Below are 17,884 nucleotides of genomic sequence, written 5' to 3'. Positions count from 1 at the left end.
GATTAGAAAGCAAGGATGCCAAATGCAACACAGGTTTGGTCACTGCCCTGTGGTACAGATAGCAAATTTTTGATTCTGGACTGAATGGCTCTACGGGTAGCGTGCCTTGATTCATTCAGACAGTAGTGGCAGACAGTTGCACTTTGGGTCCTAGGGCTGGCCTCTGCTATGAACTCGCTATTGTGGTCTGAGCTAGGCAACGATTGTGCCTCATCCTCCGCAACTTGACAGTAATACAGACCTTCATTACAGGGGTGTTGCAAGGATCACAAAGCCTTTGACTTTATCTTCATTGCCAATTCTAGCAAAGCCTATGTAGGTTTAACTTCATTGCTCGCAAAGATCCCTCCCTCCCCTCCCCTCTCTTCTCTTCACCATTTCCCCTTCTGTCAAAATGTAGATTTTAAGTTCTTTTGGTGGTGGAGAGCAGTCTATTTTTTGCTGAAGCACCATGTTAATTGATACACACAAAAACACTTTGCCTCACTCTTGGCAAAGAAGTTGTAAGTGCTATGAAAATAAGGAACTGAATGCCGAGATGCCAAAATAGGTCACAAGCTGGGGATGCACAGATATCTTGAGATTCCACGTTCCACTCCAGAAGCTTCCTTGCAAATCCTTTTTAAACACCCAATTTCATCTCTTCATTGCAAGGTTATTGTTAGCTGATTGCCTGATCTGCGCCTCATGTGTAGCAGGGGAAAACTATGGATTATTTTCCCAGATTGGAAGCTAGAAGGGAATCAAGGCAGGAGAAGTGGGGGAGGAGAAATCTGTTGCAACACACACCATTACTTCCATCCTTAATATATTTATAAATGCCTGTTCAAATCAACAGGAGCGGGGAATGCATTGAACTGGCAGTTGTGACAACAGAGCCCAGAGAGCGGCTTCCTGGGAGTTCTGCTTCTTTCCTCGCCTAGCAGGGAGAAGCAGGCTCTCCCACCCCCCATCCCCCTGCTCAGCCCTCTGGAGTGCTGGGAACAGAGAAATGCCCTTTTATAGCTCTGCTGTTCTTTTTCCATGAGCTCACAAGCGAAAGGAAAAAGACTGGCAGGCTGTCACAAGGGCAGGCCCCGAAGATCGCAGGGAAAGAGGCCCAGTTGACGGGAAAGCAAACGAAAGGACAGCGAGATATCCAGGAGTGGCCTCCAAGGGCAGAAAAAGAAGAGCTTGTCCTGTCTTGGGCAATTCATCATCTGAGATGCATCATAGCCAGGAATAAAAAAATTGCAGAAAACCAACTTTCACCAACCTAGCGCCCTTGAGATGTTTTGAACTACAGGTCTCTTCATTGCAAGAGATACACCGGGGTGTTGTCAAAAATATCTGGAGTTTGGCAAAGGTTAGCATAATCACACAGCGATTTGCCAGGGCTTCGTTTTTGAGAAGAGACAATCAGAAACCACCCACCATCATATCCCAATATATGGCCCTTATTCAGCCTTCCTCCCAAGATGACGCCTTTGCCTCTTCTCTTCCAAATGCAATGTAGAGAGCCAATGAAAACAATAAGTTAGCCATGCCATTTAATGTCCATGGGTCTACTCTTGAGTAGGGCTGGTCCTGAATACACACCACATTCACCTTTTTTTCTCCCAATCTAGATTTAGATTGCAGTCTGCTTGGGACAAGGACCTCTTCTGTTCTGTAAAATGCAGTGTACACCCAATGAGGCTTTAACAATATTATTACTGCCGTCAATTATTATTAATGAGATATAATGCACACTCTTCTCCTGAGAAGGCATGTTCTGCAATGGAAGAGAAACCCCCACGCCCCAATGAACACGGTACTCATCATGTTATTCTTATTCTCCATTTTATTATTAATATAAAAATATCCAGATATTTACATCAAATAAATATATTTCAGTAACAAATAAATTACACGAATTGGCTGGGGGAGGTGGGCAGGGCGAGCAAGAGACCCTTGTTATCAAGAGGCCCCTCTTATTATTTACATGGGTTTTTTCTTGGATTAAAAAAGGGTAAAAAGAGAGGAGGGGGTGGAGTCAGCTGCTGGCAGTGGTGTGAGGCATGCAGGATTAGGGGAAGGGTCTGGCCGTGTTGAGGGCTTGGTTACCAGGCAGGGATACAGCCAGGGGGGTGGGGGTATCTACACTGCATGCTCCTCATTCCCCCAAAAAGAAGGGAGGAAGCTCAGTTTAGTCACAGCAGTCAATTGCTTTGAAGGAAGAGGGGCCCCCCTCTCTCTCTCTCTCTCTCTCACACACACACACACACGGGTTCTCTCTCCCTCCAGAACAGTGGCGTAGCGTGGGTTGTCAGCACCCGGGGCAAGGCAAGTAATTTGCGCCCCCTAACCCATGGATTTGTGCCCCCTAACCCTAACCCCCAGATGTTGTGCCCGGTGCGGCCGGCCCCCCCTGCACCCCCCACGCTACGCCACTGCTCCAGAAGCAAGTCTTAGCACGGGGTAAGTAAAGGTGGTCACCACAGGTGGCAGATCTGGAGGTGCCATGGGGAAGGCGCCAATCAGACTGGGAAGAGTGTGATTTACTGGGGAGATCTCCTGCACAAGCCCCGCTGAATTGAACATAAGCCTGAAAGGCTTTAGCAGGATGGGAGATTGCCACTCAAAACTTTCTGCCTTGACCTGACCACAATCCCTTGGGCAGACCCAGATTCTGCGCACCTTCCCTGGTGGTGCCACCCTTGACAAAAGGCGGGTCTTTTCCAGGCAAAGCAGTCTCCAGCTCAGTTATTGCAAGTCTTCCCCGGAACTCAATTCTTCCCTGCGCCACCTTCCCAACCCCTTTTCGCTCTCACCAAGACATCTAAGCTTGAAGAGGCCCAGCCCCACACATGCAGGCCCCCTTTGTGGCATTACTCCCTGGGGGGGGGGGATTTATGGATCTTCATGTTAATCCTCAGTGTTTCCTTCAGAGGCATGGGTGGGGGGCACAGACTCTCAGCTACCCTGGCCCAACTATTGCATTTGGCCGGTTGTTTCCTGGTCAGCACAGCACAGGGAAGTGGCAAACAGAACAGCATGGACCCAACAGCAGCTGTGTCCTGGGAAGGAGACTCTGCCCTGCCTTTTGCTCTCCATCTGTCATCAGCCACAGAGCCGTTTTGGGGTGGGGGTGGGGGTGGGGGTGGGCAGGCCTGAATTACTGGGTCTGCCAGTCCAATGGTTAAGTCTCCAGTGAGGGTCAGGCTCACCATCCAAGGCAAAGGAAGAGTTGAACACACCTCCCACAAAGTCCTGGGGATTTCTCAGAAGGAAGCACGGCTAAAAACACTGAATGAGGCAGGAGCAGCCAGTAATGGGGGCTTGGCAGTGTATAAAAACTGGGGGCCGAAGTGTCTGAAGGAAGTATTTAAATAGGATTTTCTTTTCTTAAAAAAAGAAGTAGAACCAGCCAGGGGCAGTGATCCCAGCCTAGTTTATGAGGTAGTTGAGTAATAATACACAGGCCCAGTCCACGGCGCTGCTCATACGGACGACTCCTCGGGGTTTGAGTCAGGCAGCGCTTGCCTCTGCTTGAGCTTCCGGCGCAGCTCCTCAGCCAGGTCGCTGTAGTCTGGCCGCTCCTCGGCGCCCAGGTTGAGGCGGATGTAGCCGTTGGAGGAAGAGCCGCGGATGTTGCCCAGGTTGATGCGGTTGGGCGAGTGGAGCGGGGGAGACTGCAGGGGCTGCCCGGGGATGCCATTGGTGGTGGGAGAGGGTGTGGTGCCTCCGTTCTGGCACACGGCATGGCCGGGGACGATCTTCAGGGACCCGTCAGAGTAGTAGTAGCTGGCTGGGTCCCAAAGCTTCTCGTCCGAGTCCGAGGTGGTGCTGGGAATGAAGGTGGGGCTCTTCGCCTCCTTCGGCAGCTCAATGGGGTAGACCAAGGTGCTCTCGATGACCTTGGAGCCCTTCTCCAGCTCTTCCTTGAGCCTGCGCCGCAGGGACAGCACCACCAACAGAAGCACCAAGCACACGGCGGCCAGAGCGATCACAACCATCCACACCAGGCCCAGGTTCTCCAGAGGGGCTCGTGCTTCCAGAGACATGGCCGGGCCAGAGACCACGGTGACCACGTAGCTCTCGGACATCAGCTCATTGCGTTCCTCCAGCTGGACGCACCTGTACAGCCCGCTGTGCTTCAGGCTGGTGCCCAAGATGATCAGCGCCTTGAGGTGGGCATCGTACAGGACCGAGTCCCGCTCCTCAGGCAACTCCTGCCCATTGAAGGTCCAGCGAGCCTGGGCCAGGTTGGAGGTTGGGCGGCAAGGCAGGACCAGGTCTGTGCCCACCATCACCGTGATGTTCTTGGGAATTACTTTGGTTCCTGCAGAGAGAAGGGAGAGGGTGAACAAGAGACGGGGGAGGACATCACACCTAGCTATTCTTCTGCCAACAGACAGGGCTCCTTGCAGTCTACAAAACACAGGATTTTCTTGCTTCCAAAGCAAAAGCTCTGTGTTCTGTGCCTGGGGTTTCCCGGACATTTTGCCTGAATTTCAGTAATTCTGCCCAGATGCTATTTCCGGCAGACAAATCCCAGCTATGTCCGGGGAATTCTGGGTGTGTGGCAGCCCTACTCAGTATAGTGTCACAGAATCATAGAACTGCAGAGCTGAAGGGACCACGAGGGTAATTAACCCCTGGCAATGCAGGAACCTTTTTGCCCAACATGGGGCTCAAACCCAAGACCCTGAGATTAAGTGTCTTATGCTCTACTGACTTGAGCTATATTCAAAGCAATAAATTAACAATAACCAACCTGACCTAGTATAGACATTCTGATCAGGCAGCCTCTTGCCTAATTCTGTTCTGTTGTGCTTCATTTTATGTGCCCACAGGCTCCCACCACCATTTCTAGAAGGATTTGCAGATGGAGGACTCATTGTCATGTGAGTTTTGATCAAGAGGCAATTATGCCTCCTCCTTTTCATGGTCCAGCCACAAGTCCCAGGACTGCCCTCAGACAAGCAACCAAATCTCCTTGCAGCGAGAGTCCATCCAGGCGCAACCTGTGGGTTGCATGATACAGCACACCAGGGAGGGCCCAGGGTCAAATCCTCACTTAGCTATCAAGCTCCCTGGGTGAGCCTAGGCCTGCCGCTTTTGCTTAGCCCAACCTAACTCACAGGGTTGCTGTGAGGATAAAAAGGAGGTGTGTGGTGTGGAGACAACTGAGGACATTGCTCCAGAGTTACTGATGAAAGCTGGAGTGTTTCCTTCACTTGGCATGAGGGAGGAGTAAAACTCGATTTTGTGGCATTTCCTATGAAGATGCTAGCTTTGGAGTTGCAACTGAGCATTTGAAACACACAATCACACCCTAGTAAAGCTTGTCTTGTCACTGAAGGACCACAATGCTGAAACCACAGGTCCCACAAAGCATATATATGAGGAGTCCACAGAGTAACCACAACACAACACTGCCTGAAAATTGCAGAGGAGGACTGACCTGATTTTGACGTGCGCAAGGGGCTGCAAATCCCAGGCTCCACTCCCAAATCCTGGAACAGCAGCGAGGTCCTAAAAGAGCCAAAAGCCAGTTCATCAGAAGATGTTTTGCCACAAAGACAGAGGGAACAAAGCTACGGAACAGCACCACAATACCAAGGAAAAGCTGGGGGTCACCTTTGTTTTAAAATTTGTACATTGTCTGTTTTATTTATTTTTTTGTAAGCCACTTTGAGACACGGGTGAAAAGCAGGATATAAATTATTTAAATAAAAGGCAACAGGACCACAAAACCATGTATTCTGCATGCCTGTAAGTTCTTTTTGTGCAGGCATAGAGTTCTGACCCCCAGAAACTGCAGAAGTTTCTAGGCCTGGTGGTTACAAGAAGGCAGGGAAGCTACTTAAGAGCATTCAGCAAAGATCTGGACACAGAAGAGTAGCTGAACAAGATTCCTGAGAGTTGATGTCTCAGGGTGTACACAGACAGCTGCTCTCCACATTTCCCTTCCTTTTCACTCCCTCTTTTGCCACTTCCCAAGATGTGCCTCTTACCCATCATAGGCATCTATGCGAACACAGCGACTCCCATTCCAGGTCCAGGCACAGTAAGGGTCCTTGGCGAGGATGCAGTCAGAGCAGCTGTGATACTTGCTGCAGTCAGCCACAGGAAGCTGGATAACTTGGGAGTTGGAGCCAACAAACAGCACCCTCTGGGGCGAGAGGGAAGAATATCAATACTGGAGCAGCATCTAGAGTCACACCACTTTGCTCCCACCTTAATCTTCAGGTACCACTGAAAAAGTCAGCGCTGCCTCATTCCCTGGGTTGCTCTGTTGCATGCTCTTGCTGCAGAGGCACAAACATCTTCTGCCAAATGTGGGATGTTGTGGATCTAAGTTTACATACATTTGTCCAGGTTTCTAGTCCTTATGGTTGTAGAGAACCATACAGGCAGTTTCTGATGAAATCTTAGCAAACCTCAAAGTGCACAGTGGCTGACCCCAATCCTGTCATGCTCAGTTTGGCTGCACTGCCCTCATCTCCTGACCAGCACATCCCACTATTCTCTCACCTCCAAAACACTACAATTCCACCAATCCCTCATCAGAAAGACCTGCTCACTAACCCTTTGATGTCTGAATCCTGAAAGTAGAATTAGCAAAAGCAAAAGCAAGTGGTCTTAACTTGTAAAATCTGTTTTCAGCAAGGCTTTTTGGGTGGGCCTACACATCAGCACTGCCCATCATGTGGTGTGATTGGGGACATGCCTTGTGACTCCACAAGGAAAGGACTGTTGCCTGCTGTCACCCCCCGTGTTTCCAACCCCGGCCCATGCAGGGACATTTCTTACCTTCTGCAGGGACAACACTAGGCTCTTGACAGGCTGGGCATGCTCAAAGATCTGCAGCTCTTCGATCAGGTGGACACCCGATGGCAAGACCACGGCCTTGTGCAGCCAGCCATTATCTTCAGAAAATTCAAGAGAGGGAGGTCATGGCAAAGAAGCATCACAGGAAGGCGCTCTCTGGGCCAGAGAGAGCTGCCAGAACAGAGCTGCCCTAGGGACCACTGTCTCTGCCAGTTACCATATCATAGGAACCTAGGAAACTGCCTTGAGTCAGGCCATTAGGTCCACCTAGCTGACACTGCCGGTCAGCAGCTCTCTGGGATTCCAGGTCAGGAATCTTTCCCAGGCCTTCCTGCAGATGTCAGGGGTTGATCCTGGGACCTTCTACATGCAAGGTAAGTGCCTACCATTAAGCTACAGTCCTTCCTCAGGCCACTCCTTCCAAGAACCGCCCCAGCATCAAAACTGAAATTATGTTGTTCTCATCTGACTCAAGAGCGGGGCTCATGTGGCATTTCCATCCCCCAAACCCAGGAGGAGGTTGGAGCACTAACTCAGCCAATCCGCAGAGGTGCTGCAACTCGACATACAGAGCCAGCCTCCTCCCCCCCCCCAATCTTTTCTGCCTGGCAGTGGAGTTTCAGTTTGTGAAGCAAGTACACCAGGGATGGGGAGCCTGTGGTCTTCCAGATGTGGCTGGACTGCAGCTCCCAACAGCCTCAGCCAACATGGCCATTGGCAAGGGGGGGGGGGAATGAGAGTTGGTAGTCCACCATCTTGAGGGCCACAGGTTCCCTATCCCTGGTCTACTCCGGCAAGCAGCAACACTCCAAGACCTCCTGCAGAGAAGCTTTGCCATCCTTCACTAACCAAGACCCTTTTATTTGATATGCCAGAGGTTAAACTGGTACCTTCTAAAATGCAAAGCGTGCTCTGGGCCTTAGAATTCCATACCTGTGCCAATGTAGAGCAATTCATACGGTTTGCCATCCAAGCCATGAACCCGTTCCACCACCAGCTGGGTGAAGTTGGCCTCCTTCTTGACCAGCAAAGGCCGGTTGCCTTGGGGAGGGACCACCTTATCCATCAAGGGGTGCTTCTTTGCAAAGTTGAGCGTGTTGTCAGGCAGCTCCAGGGAGTTGGTGATGCACTGGAAGGAAGGGAAGATGCAGGGCTTAGCTCAGAGCTGAAAATGCTTTGACACAGATTAAGCCTTGGCTCTGCAAAAATGATTTTAATTTGACAAGGCCCAGCCAGGATGGATGCAAAACAGTCATAAAGAAGAGTGCTTCTGAGGGCGTACAGAAGGAGTGTCTTCCAGCTCCTATCAGCCCCAAGCAGGACAATCAGGTGGGGATCTGCAGTTCAGCAGCAGCTGAAGAGCACCATATTGGCTGCTCCGGGTGTGCAGAGCACACTTTCCTCATGGCTAAATAAGAAGGCACCTGGGAAAAGTAATGTGCACATGGGAAAAGACGCAGGGATTTGAAGCCAGGAAATGTAGCTTCCACTAGATGAGTAGACACTTATGACAGAGATACAGCCAGAGAAAACACACCCAGAGAGATAATAATAGAATTGCAGAGTTGGAAATGACCACGAGGGTCATCTAGCCCAACCCCCTGCAATGCAGGAGTTTCTTGCCCAATGTGGGGCTTGAACCCACGACCCTGAGATTAAAAGTCTTGTGCTCTACCAACTGAGCTATCCCAGCTGCCTATGCTCTCAACTGTCAGCCCGATCATGCTTGGGCTTGGAGACACAAAGCACTGTAGCCCATTATCACAGAATCATCCCAGAATCATTGAGGTGGAAGGGCTCCCATGGGTCATCTAGTATGACCCACTGTGATGCAGGAATCACAACATCAGCTGGGGTGAAGATTCACATCAGCTTGGGGACATGCCAAGTCTTCCGTGTAAGACCAGGGAAATTTCCACTGAGTTGCTCTGTCACATCCACATTTTCCAAAGGTGTGCCTACATTTTCCGTGTTGCTGCCACCTGCCCTGGCTAGTGGCATGCGGTATCTACCACATGTGATAAAAAGTAAAGATACTCTGGAAGAATCTGGATCTGGAGAAGCAATCTCAGGATTGGCACCATCTGTGAGCCAATCTGTCCAAGGGGAAACTGGGAGGGAAGGGAGTGGTGGGTACACTTCTGCCCTCACAGACCAGAAGGGGGCAGCAGCTGGGCACCCCATCTCTCAGGGGGCGGGAGGGGGGCAGGCAAGCCACTTGGGATTCCCACTCTCCTCCCCAGAAGTACTTACTGCTCCAGGACGAGGACTGGGCACTTGGTCCGAGTACCGAACCCACTTCTGAGCTACCTCGCTGTACTCCTTGTAGGGACCGTCAAACACTTTCTGCACCTCTTGAATCTGGTATTGACAGACGGCAGAAACATCCATATCGCCCCTGCAGGAAAGAAAGGGCAGGAGGCAGAAATAAGTTTAGCGATAGAGAGCAACCAAGATTGGGAAGATTTTATTTTAAATAGTTACTCCCCCCCCAAAAAAAAACCCATAAGAAGTTGCAAACAAAAAAATGGTACTGAACTAGAAATATTTACAAAGAAAAGAAAAGATGTTCTAATGAAAACCACAAACATATATGTTTGATATGACTGCCATAATTAAATCCTAAACTGATATGACAACATAGAAAAACAACCATACATTAGGCTTGCTTTTTATCTTGAAATTTGTTATTCCCCAAATAAACAAAGACCATTTTTCAAAGAACATATTTATTTTCTTGAATAGCTTCCAGAAAAACAAGTTAGAAAAGCAAATCAGCCATGTAGTGTCCTATATTTTGCTTAACCAGTCGGTGATTGTGGAGAATTTGTGCCATTCCCATTCCCATTCCCACCCCCCACCCCTTGCTTTAGAGATTCTACCAGCAGCCAGTAAATTGAACAATAATTCAAGATCAACTATTTCAACCTCCCCTTTCAGATATCAAGGTTGGGAAATTTTTATTGCTGTTATATCAGGACAGGCTGAGGGAAAGAACAGGACTCCTGCAATTATTCCCATTTCATTGACTGTGTTATCCAACTATCAGGATGGGATGACAGCCTCTCTAACCCTACCCAACCCCACATCTTTCCTTTTGGCATTGGAAGTAAGTTTTTTTTTTGGGGGGGGGGGACACCAGGAACAAAATCCAACATAAATCATGTAGATTAATTTAGGCAATTTATGCTGCTCTCTCCCCCATGTTGTGTGACTAGCACAGTTCCTGCTCACTATGGGCAAATTAGTGTGTGTGCCCAAAAGAGACCTATAACACACGGAAGTTGTACCCGCCTCCCCTGGAAATCTTGTCTGGTCACCCCTCCTATTCCCAAGATTTCTATAGGCATGGACCACATGCTTTAAAGGATATGGTTTTATATCTAATATATAGATTTCTTTTTATATTGTTTTAAGGAAATTTCACTGAAAGTCATTTTCAAAAACTGGGTTTGTTTTTTTAAATAATTCAGTTGTATCAATAGTCCATCTATCAATACCTAACAAATATGGTTTCTGGCCTTAGGACAAGATGCTTGCTTGTTAAAAAAAAAAGTGAAAGCAGAGATTCTCAGGAAGCTGAATTCTGTTCTCACCTTCGTACCTTGTGGCATTTTTGCACTCCTGCAGCCCTGCCACCCACCCACTCAGCCTTTGCAGAGCAGAGGGCCATCAGCCCCACAGGAGAAAACTGAAAGCAGTTCTTTGCTGCCTTACCAGCGTGCCTGGAAGACTCCGAAAAAGCTAGTTTCAGACCAATGATCCCCACTCAGAGTGTACGTTCCCTGGATCCGATTGAAATGCAGCTGCTGCTCCGGAATAGAGCACAACAGCCGTGCCTTCAGGAACGTCGTCCACCTCTTCTGCAAAGTCCGGGCGCCACCCACGTCCCCCTGCACAGAGATAATTAACATTTAAGGGGGGGGGAGAGGTCCCTGTCTCATGGAGCTTACAGGCAAAATTTTAAGAGCTGGAGAGGAAGACGTGAGGCAAAGGTAAAGTATGAGAATCAGCTTCTTGTTGTTTTGTGCATGTTTGTTTTTTATTCTAGAAATGCTGACTTGTTAAAGTTTTTTATTCTTTAGATTTCTCACATTTCATTCCTTTGATGCTATATCAGGCCAATGATGAAGACCTCTGTGTTGTTGGCCAGAGGGTGAAATACACTGCATCAGAATAAGTCCTATTAAGGACTTATTATTGGAGTGTCTGTATATAAGAGAATCGTTTCATTGCAATAAAAGAATTCTGTAGGGTTTTTAAAATACATCCTTCCTTTAACTCTGATTTGGGCTGCTGGACTAGACAAGCCTTGGGCTCTGACCCAGCTGGAGTCTTCTGAGGTGGTTGGGCCACGCAGAGCCTGCCATAACTCTCCATCGCCTCTGGAAGTGCCGCCTACCTTGCAGACTCTGGCTACCCGGGCCACAACTTGGTCTATGTCACAGTCGTACTCCACCGCCCGCTCGCTGAAGAAGAAATAGACCTTGTCGTCATCCCCTCTGTCGCTGCCTTTGCTCTCCCGGACGAAGGCCGAGCCCACAAAGTGGGGTTCTACAAAAGGAGGAAAGGAAGCAAGATGAACGGCCAGTCCTGAAACCAAACACATCCTACCTGATCCCCTTTAAGCCCCCACCAAACACACATGCGCAGATATAATCCTGGCCTACTTTCTTCCAATGACAGTTATACCCCTCCTTTCATCCAAGGACCCCTCTCCCCATTTAATCTTCACAACAGCCCTGTGAGGTGGGTTAGGCTGAGTGACAGTGGCTGGCCCAAGGTAGCTCAGTGAGTTTTACACCTGAGTGGGGCCTTGAACTCTGTTCTCTACACCACACGGGGTTTAGCAGCGGTTGGTTTTGGGCTCCCCATGCCTAGCACAGACAATATTGAGCTATGTGCAGACGAGATTCCACATTCAGAGTACAGAAGCAGAGGGTGCTGGTTTTTCCAAGCTAAGTAAACAAGGCAAGCAGCATATGCCACACTTGTGAACCTCTGCCTGGAAGGAGGAGCCATGACGCACTGATGCGCACAGAGAGCCCAACTGGAGAACCACCCCCCTGCTTCCCATCGCATCTCACCATTAAGCCATGTGGGCAGGTGCTCAGTCTTGACAGAATACTGGGGGCCCAGGTTGCGCAGGATCACAGGTTCTGTGCCCAGAAAGTTGTAGAGTGTTGCCGAATACAACTCTTCCTCTAAAATGGGTGGAAGAGAAGGGGTTAACCTGGCTTGAAGAGCCCTGAGGCCCAGGCTGCATGGAGGGGGAGCAGGCAGGGAGCAGGCCGGCCAGCTGTTACTTGCCTGGTTGCCTGTGGAGAGCAAGAACTTGCCTGCAGGCGACCAGGCAAGAAAAGCTTTGCAGAAGTTGGCTCTTCCCCCCACGGCACCCCAAAGTCCTTCTGCAGAATCCATTTGAATGAGCTTTGCGAAAGCTTTGCGCCTCCCAGTGGGACATCCTGCCCTTTGGACTTTGCTCCTCAGGCTGAAGAAGAAGGCAGGCCGCCCTGGGTGCCACTTACCCACAATGAGGGCCGTGTGCCCCTTGTCGGGGTCGTAGGGGCACTTCCCCCTTCCGTCTTCAAAGGAGAGCCTGTCCAAGGAGAAGGTGGCCAGATTCTGCAAGGAGCCCAAGAAAGAGAGGAGTGTGATGGGACTGAGCCAGTTGCCCCCATGCAGCGCACTCCGCCCACGTGTCCAAGCACAATTCACGGGCAGAAAGGCTGCTCCCCGCCATACTCACAATGTAGGCGCACTTGGGCTGGAAGGCATAAGTACCACAGGCATACATGTGGGAACTGTTGTAACTCTGCAGGAAACGGATGTAGTTGAAGCAGTCAGTCTGAGGAGGACAAAGCAGGACCTTAGTGAGACCCCAAAGGCCACAAACACAGAATAGAATCGCAGAGTTGGAAGGGACCCCGAGGGTCATCTAGTCCAACCCCCGGCAATGCAGGGATCTTTTGCTCATCGTGGGGCTCAAACCCACCCTGAGATTTAGAGTCTCATTCTCTGCCAAATGACCTGACCCAGAGGGTGTGGGTTGTTTTCATTTTGTGGTTGCATTGCTGACACACAGAAGTCAGCATCTGGAGAATCTTGCCGTTCTTTAAAATCACGTTTCCAGTCCTCAAGGCTCCTCAGAAGCCAAACGTAGCAATCAGAGGTTAGAGCTCCTTCACAAAAAACACCAGAGTGTACCATGACACCAATTAAAAGCACAATACAGTGGTACCTCTAGTTACAAACTTAATTCATTCCGGAGGTCTGTTCTTAAGCTGAAACCGTTCTTATCCTGAGGTGCACTTTCGCTAATGGGGCCTCCCGCTGCGTGATTTCCATTCACATCCTGGGGCAAAGTTTGCAACCAGGAGCAGCTACTTCTGGGTTAGCGGAGCTCATAACCTGAAGTGTTCGTAACCAGAGGTACCACTGTAAATGTAACCAAAGCATGCATCTATGTATATTATATGCAAATAATGTGCAGGATTCAGCACACAGATACAGCAACCTGGTATCAAATCCTGGCTTAATAAGCCAGCAAATTCAGGAGCGGCCATGAAAACCCTTTCAGGACAAAACAGAAAAGGATAGCCCAAACTGGAGAGGCGTTGAAAGATGAAAAAGCGATGAATGCTTGGCCGCCACAAGCCACAATCCCTGTGGTAACTCGTTGCTTGCCTTTTTTTCACGTAAGAAATTAATTAGCTGATTAATTAGCTGGATCACATCAGCATTTGTTTTCATATCCACACACAAATGGATCCCCAGGGAGGGTGGCGATGTGGTTCTTTTTTAAATATGGAGCCTGTGCATATATAGTAGGAAGACCCTGCTTAGGAAAAGGCATCTCTGCTTCCCTCTCACACCAAAGGGAACACCTCTCTTCTACGGAGGATGCCTGTTACCCAGAGTTTTAAAAAAATAAATCTTCTTTTACTGAAAGTTAGAAATTCAGCTGCCTGGTTAATTGGGGCCACATTTTATCACTGAGAAAAAGATTTAAAAACCTACCAAGGGACCCAACATTGAAGCCCCATCAACAATGATCCATAATCAACTGCGACAACAGAAAGAGTGGTGGGAGGCTGCTAAAGCTGTGGTCTTAACTGTGACTACTCAGATGCAGGTCACCCTGAATTCAGTGGGACTTACTCCCAGGTTGGGTAGGGAGAGGAAGGCAGCCTCGGTCTCCCTCTCTCCTGTTGCCCAGTCAGCAAGGAAGCAAGGCTGACTGCCAGATGCACACCTGTCTGGTCCAAAGCCAGCTCAGTGAGGATTCGCCTTTGTCAGAGAAGTCGGCAGGGGAAGATTTGATGCGCAGAGAGCCCTGGTCTGCTTGCTTAGCAGGGAAGGCGAGAAGCTGAGCCGACCAGTGCAGACCAGTGTTCCCAGGGGCAGGGCAATGGAAAGGGGAAGTATACAGCAGCCACACTCTCGGCAGGGTGCCTGGGGGCACACACTGAGACCAAGATGGTGTAGCATAATGGCCAGGACAGTGAGCTATGAATCAGAAAAGCCCTGGTCCAAATCTCACCTCTACCATGAGCTCCTTTAGGGACAAGTCCTCTCTGAATACTCTCCTGGCGTAACAGGTGGGGAGAGCAGCAAGTTCCTCACTGCAGGTGCCTGATAAAGCCATGACAATATTGCGCTTGCCTGCCCACCGCTGCCAAGAGACGTTTGGCGGTAGGGACAAAGGCCCATCCTTTTGTGGGAGATCCTTGGGCAAGAGGATCCCCACGGGGCGCAGGTCTCAGATGCTGTCCTCGGTTTTCTTAAGGACAGCTCTTGAAAACAACCCCCGAAAAAGCAATGGGAGACACCTCTCTGTTTCCTTGTCTAGAAGTCTGCAGTGAAGAAAACGTGAACTGGCTCAGATTTGAGTGGCATGTAGGACAGCTGTCCTGCCTGGGGCTGATGGGAGTTGTAGTACAAAGCAGCTGCAGGGCACCAGGTTGGAGGAGGCTGAGTTATGGCCCTGATCCCCAGGGTCATGTCCTGTCTTACCTGATTACTTTTGCCCTTTTGAATACATTCTGCTTTCTTCTCTGCTGGAGCCTCCCAATGGATCTGCGAAGAAGTAGAAATTATTCTTAAGCATCCTATGAAGCCCACCCTATCACAAGGGCTTGGGGTGGTTTATGTTGCCTAAACAGGAAAGTCACACAATCACAGCCACAAACAGCACGATAAAAGCATTTAAAAAGAGCAACCAAAACAATCAAGGGGGTGGAACAACTTCCCTAGGAGTAAAGGCTGCAGCATTTGCCGCTTTCTAGTTTAGAGAACAGGTGGGCAAGAGGCCTGGCTTTCTACAGGGCAGCTTGCTATGCAAGGACAGACCAACCCAATGGCTGCTAGTCCTGATAGCTGAACACGGCTGGGAACTAAGAGCAGCACAGCAAGCGCTCTTGGCCTTCAAATGCCCATCTTGGGGATTCTTGAGCACTGCTAGAAGACGGGTCAAAGAACGAGATGGATCTTTGGCACAGCCGTCCCAACCTGATGAGACTACAGCTCCCCTCAGCGCCCACCAGCACAGCCATATGGTGCTGGGCCTGATGGGAGTTGCAGTCCCCAAAACTAGAGGGCACCCAGTTGGGAAAGGCAGATTTGGCAGGCATCTCTGGGATTAATGCATCTGTGTAGCACCTCCCAAGACCACCGGCCAGCCCAATCTGCAACTCACCATTTCCTCAAGCTCCATGTTGTTGGTGCGGAGGGCGAAAATGGCTTCTCGGGCCCCCACGTAAAGCAGTCCTTTGGGGTCAGCCAGGGTCAGTGTTGTGTAGTTGAACACCCCCATCTTGGAGAAGCGCTTCGTCACTTCCCTCAGGTCTGCAAGGGAAGAGCAGGCAACGTTAAGGGGCAGTGTGGTGCAGTGGTTAGAGTGCTGAGCTAGGATCTGGGAGGGAAATCCCCACTCAGGCCCATGAGGGTCACTGGGTGTTTCTGGGCCAGGCGCCATCTCTCAGCCTAACCTACCTCGCAGTGTCGTCGTATGAAATGGGGAATGGGTGAAGCATATATACCACCCTGAGCACCTAGGGGGAAGGTGGGTTATCAATGTAATAAAAACTAAACATGAACAATGTTTTAAAAAGTTAAAAGAGGACAACAGGATTCCTGCTTCTCTGCTGGCAGGAGATCCCGGTCCTGTTTGTGTTTAACAGAGAGGTAGACAGACAGATAGAGAGATAGAGAGATATGTCCAGTGGCTTTTCAGGCAACACCCTCACAAAGCAGGGCACACACAATAGAAGATATAAAGATATAATAGACTCATTAGCAAGAATGCAGAATACTTTCAGACGCTGCTCTGACACACCCAAGCTAATGAAAATCTCAGTTAAAAGGCAGCACTGAAGAGGCAAGTCTCCAGTGCTGGCCTAAATGCCTGTACAGATGGGAGTTCCACAGTTCAAGGGCCACCACGAAGAAGGCCTTGATCCTGTCCATGCTGAAGTAACCAATCTGAGCTGCAAGCCCTCAGGAAGCCCCCTTGAGGCACATCTGAGCAGGTGGGCCCTAACACTACAGCTCCATATAGGCTATCTATGGGCTGCTCCCATATATAGATGGGCTTTTCTGGAGGAAGAATCCGTAACATCCCATGTAGCCCAAGGACAGAGCCTTGTGGCGTGATACTTGTTTTGTGAGCAATGTGCAAGAGAATGCAGAAGCAGGTTGCTGGAAGCTAGTTGTATGATCATGCATAATCCAGTTGGGATTCCTGCATGGGGCGAGTTGGAGTGGGTGACCCTAGGGGTCCCTTCCAACTCTACAATTCTATAACTTTGTTACACAATGGTATGTGTGATCCACTAGAGAAACTGTTGCATTGGATCCCTGATAGTGTCTGCGTAGACCCATGAAATTAATGGACATCACTAACTTGGGGTTATTAATTTCAATATGTCTATTCTATGCATAACTTAGCTGGCAATTTACTGAATTTGCACCAGACAAACTTTTCTGGGTCCCCCTGCCACCAGAGGCAAGGGTGATGGTGACAGGAGGCAGGAGCTTTTTGGTGGTGGTGCCTGTTTGTTAGAATGCCTTTCCCAGAGAAAAGCCTGCTGGGTGCCTTCTTTGGCTGTGTACACATTTAAAGCAAGTCTTCCACCTCCCCCCACCCACCCAAAGCTCTGGAAACTGTTCTTAAATTCGCAGGCTGCTGGGAATTGTAGTTCTGGGGCAAACTCCAGTTTCCATTATCCTGTTTTTGGGGGGAGGGTGCTTTAAATTTATGGTGCACACAGGGGCAAAGTTACAATTAAGGCCTTTGTCTCTGACTTGAACCTTCATAATAATAATAATAATTTGTTTGTTTGTTTGTTTAATATACTGTCCTATACACTGGGGTCTCAGGGCGGTTCACAGAATAAAATCAAGATATAAAACCACAAAATACCATAATAAAAATATAAAACAACAACCCAATAGTCCCCCCCACCAAAAAAAACAACCCCCCCCAAAAAAAAACATTTTAAAAGGGCATAGGATGTAAATCGGATCAACCAAAGGCCTGATTAAAAAGGAACCAGTTGCCTAAAGGTGTATAATGAAGGTGCCAGGCGAACTTCTCTTCCTATGGAGAGAGCATTCCACAGACGGGGAGCCACTGAAGAAGGCCCCGTTCTCGTGGTGCCACCCTCTGGACCTCTCGAGGAGGAGGCACGCGAAGAAGAGCCTCAGAAGATGATCTCAGGGTCCGGGTAGGTTCATATGGGAAAAGGTGGTCCTTGAGGTATTGCGGTCCTGAGCCGTTTAAGGCTTTATAGGTCAAAACCAGCACTTTGAATTGGGCCCGGAAACTAATCGGTGGCCAGGATTGGTGTAACGTGCTCAGACCATCTAGCTCCAGTGAGCAACCTGATCAGTGAATTCTGAACCGGTTTCCGAACTGTCTTCAGAGGCAGCCCTACGTATAACACATTGCAGTAATCTAACCTTGAGGTTATCAGAGCATTGACAACAGTAGTTAGACTAACCTTGACCAGACAGGGGCATAGCTGGGCCACCAGCCGAAGCTCATGGAAGGCACTCCGGGCTACTGAGGCCACCTGAGCCTCAA

At 49.4% G+C, this 17,884-nt stretch overlaps 1 protein-coding gene across 6 annotated transcripts in view; it reads right to left on the bottom strand.

The window, feature by feature from the left end:
- Positions 1-1,804: 1,804 nt before the first annotated feature.
- Positions 1,805-17,884, bottom strand: part of SEMA4C (semaphorin 4C) — a 64,649-nt gene continuing 48,569 nt past the window's right edge. For 2 of the 6 annotated variants that reach the window (XM_083514217.1, XM_083514213.1), the window contains exons 3-16: positions 15,497-15,645; positions 14,815-14,877; positions 12,548-12,646; positions 12,327-12,423; positions 11,886-12,002; positions 11,201-11,352; positions 10,516-10,691; positions 9,052-9,196; positions 7,732-7,927; positions 6,781-6,896; positions 5,982-6,139; positions 5,429-5,499; positions 2,413-4,303; positions 1,805-2,259 (exon numbers count right to left, since the gene is read on the bottom strand). In XM_083514217.1, the coding sequence (XP_083370343.1) occupies positions 3,462-4,303; positions 5,429-5,499; positions 5,982-6,139; positions 6,781-6,896; positions 7,732-7,927; positions 9,052-9,196; positions 10,516-10,691; positions 11,201-11,352; positions 11,886-12,002; positions 12,327-12,423; positions 12,548-12,646; positions 14,815-14,877; positions 15,497-15,645 (2,381 nt within the window). In that variant the 3' untranslated portion in view covers positions 1,805-2,259; positions 2,413-3,461. Of the gene's footprint in view, positions 2,260-2,402; positions 4,304-5,428; positions 5,500-5,981; positions 6,140-6,780; positions 6,897-7,731; positions 7,928-9,051; positions 9,197-10,515; positions 10,692-11,200; positions 11,353-11,885; positions 12,003-12,326; positions 12,424-12,547; positions 12,647-14,814; positions 14,878-15,496; positions 15,646-17,884 lie in introns of all 6 variants that reach the window. The other 4 variants (XM_083514216.1, XM_083514215.1, XM_083514218.1 and 1 more) reach the window with 4 other exon arrangements.

This window comes from Podarcis liolepis (genome assembly GCF_965112155.1).
Source record: "Podarcis liolepis genome assembly, chromosome: 7".
In the NCBI taxonomy this organism is placed as follows: Eukaryota; Metazoa; Chordata; class Lepidosauria; order Squamata; family Lacertidae; genus Podarcis; species Podarcis liolepis.
This window is presented reverse-complemented; position numbering and strand designations above follow the sequence as displayed.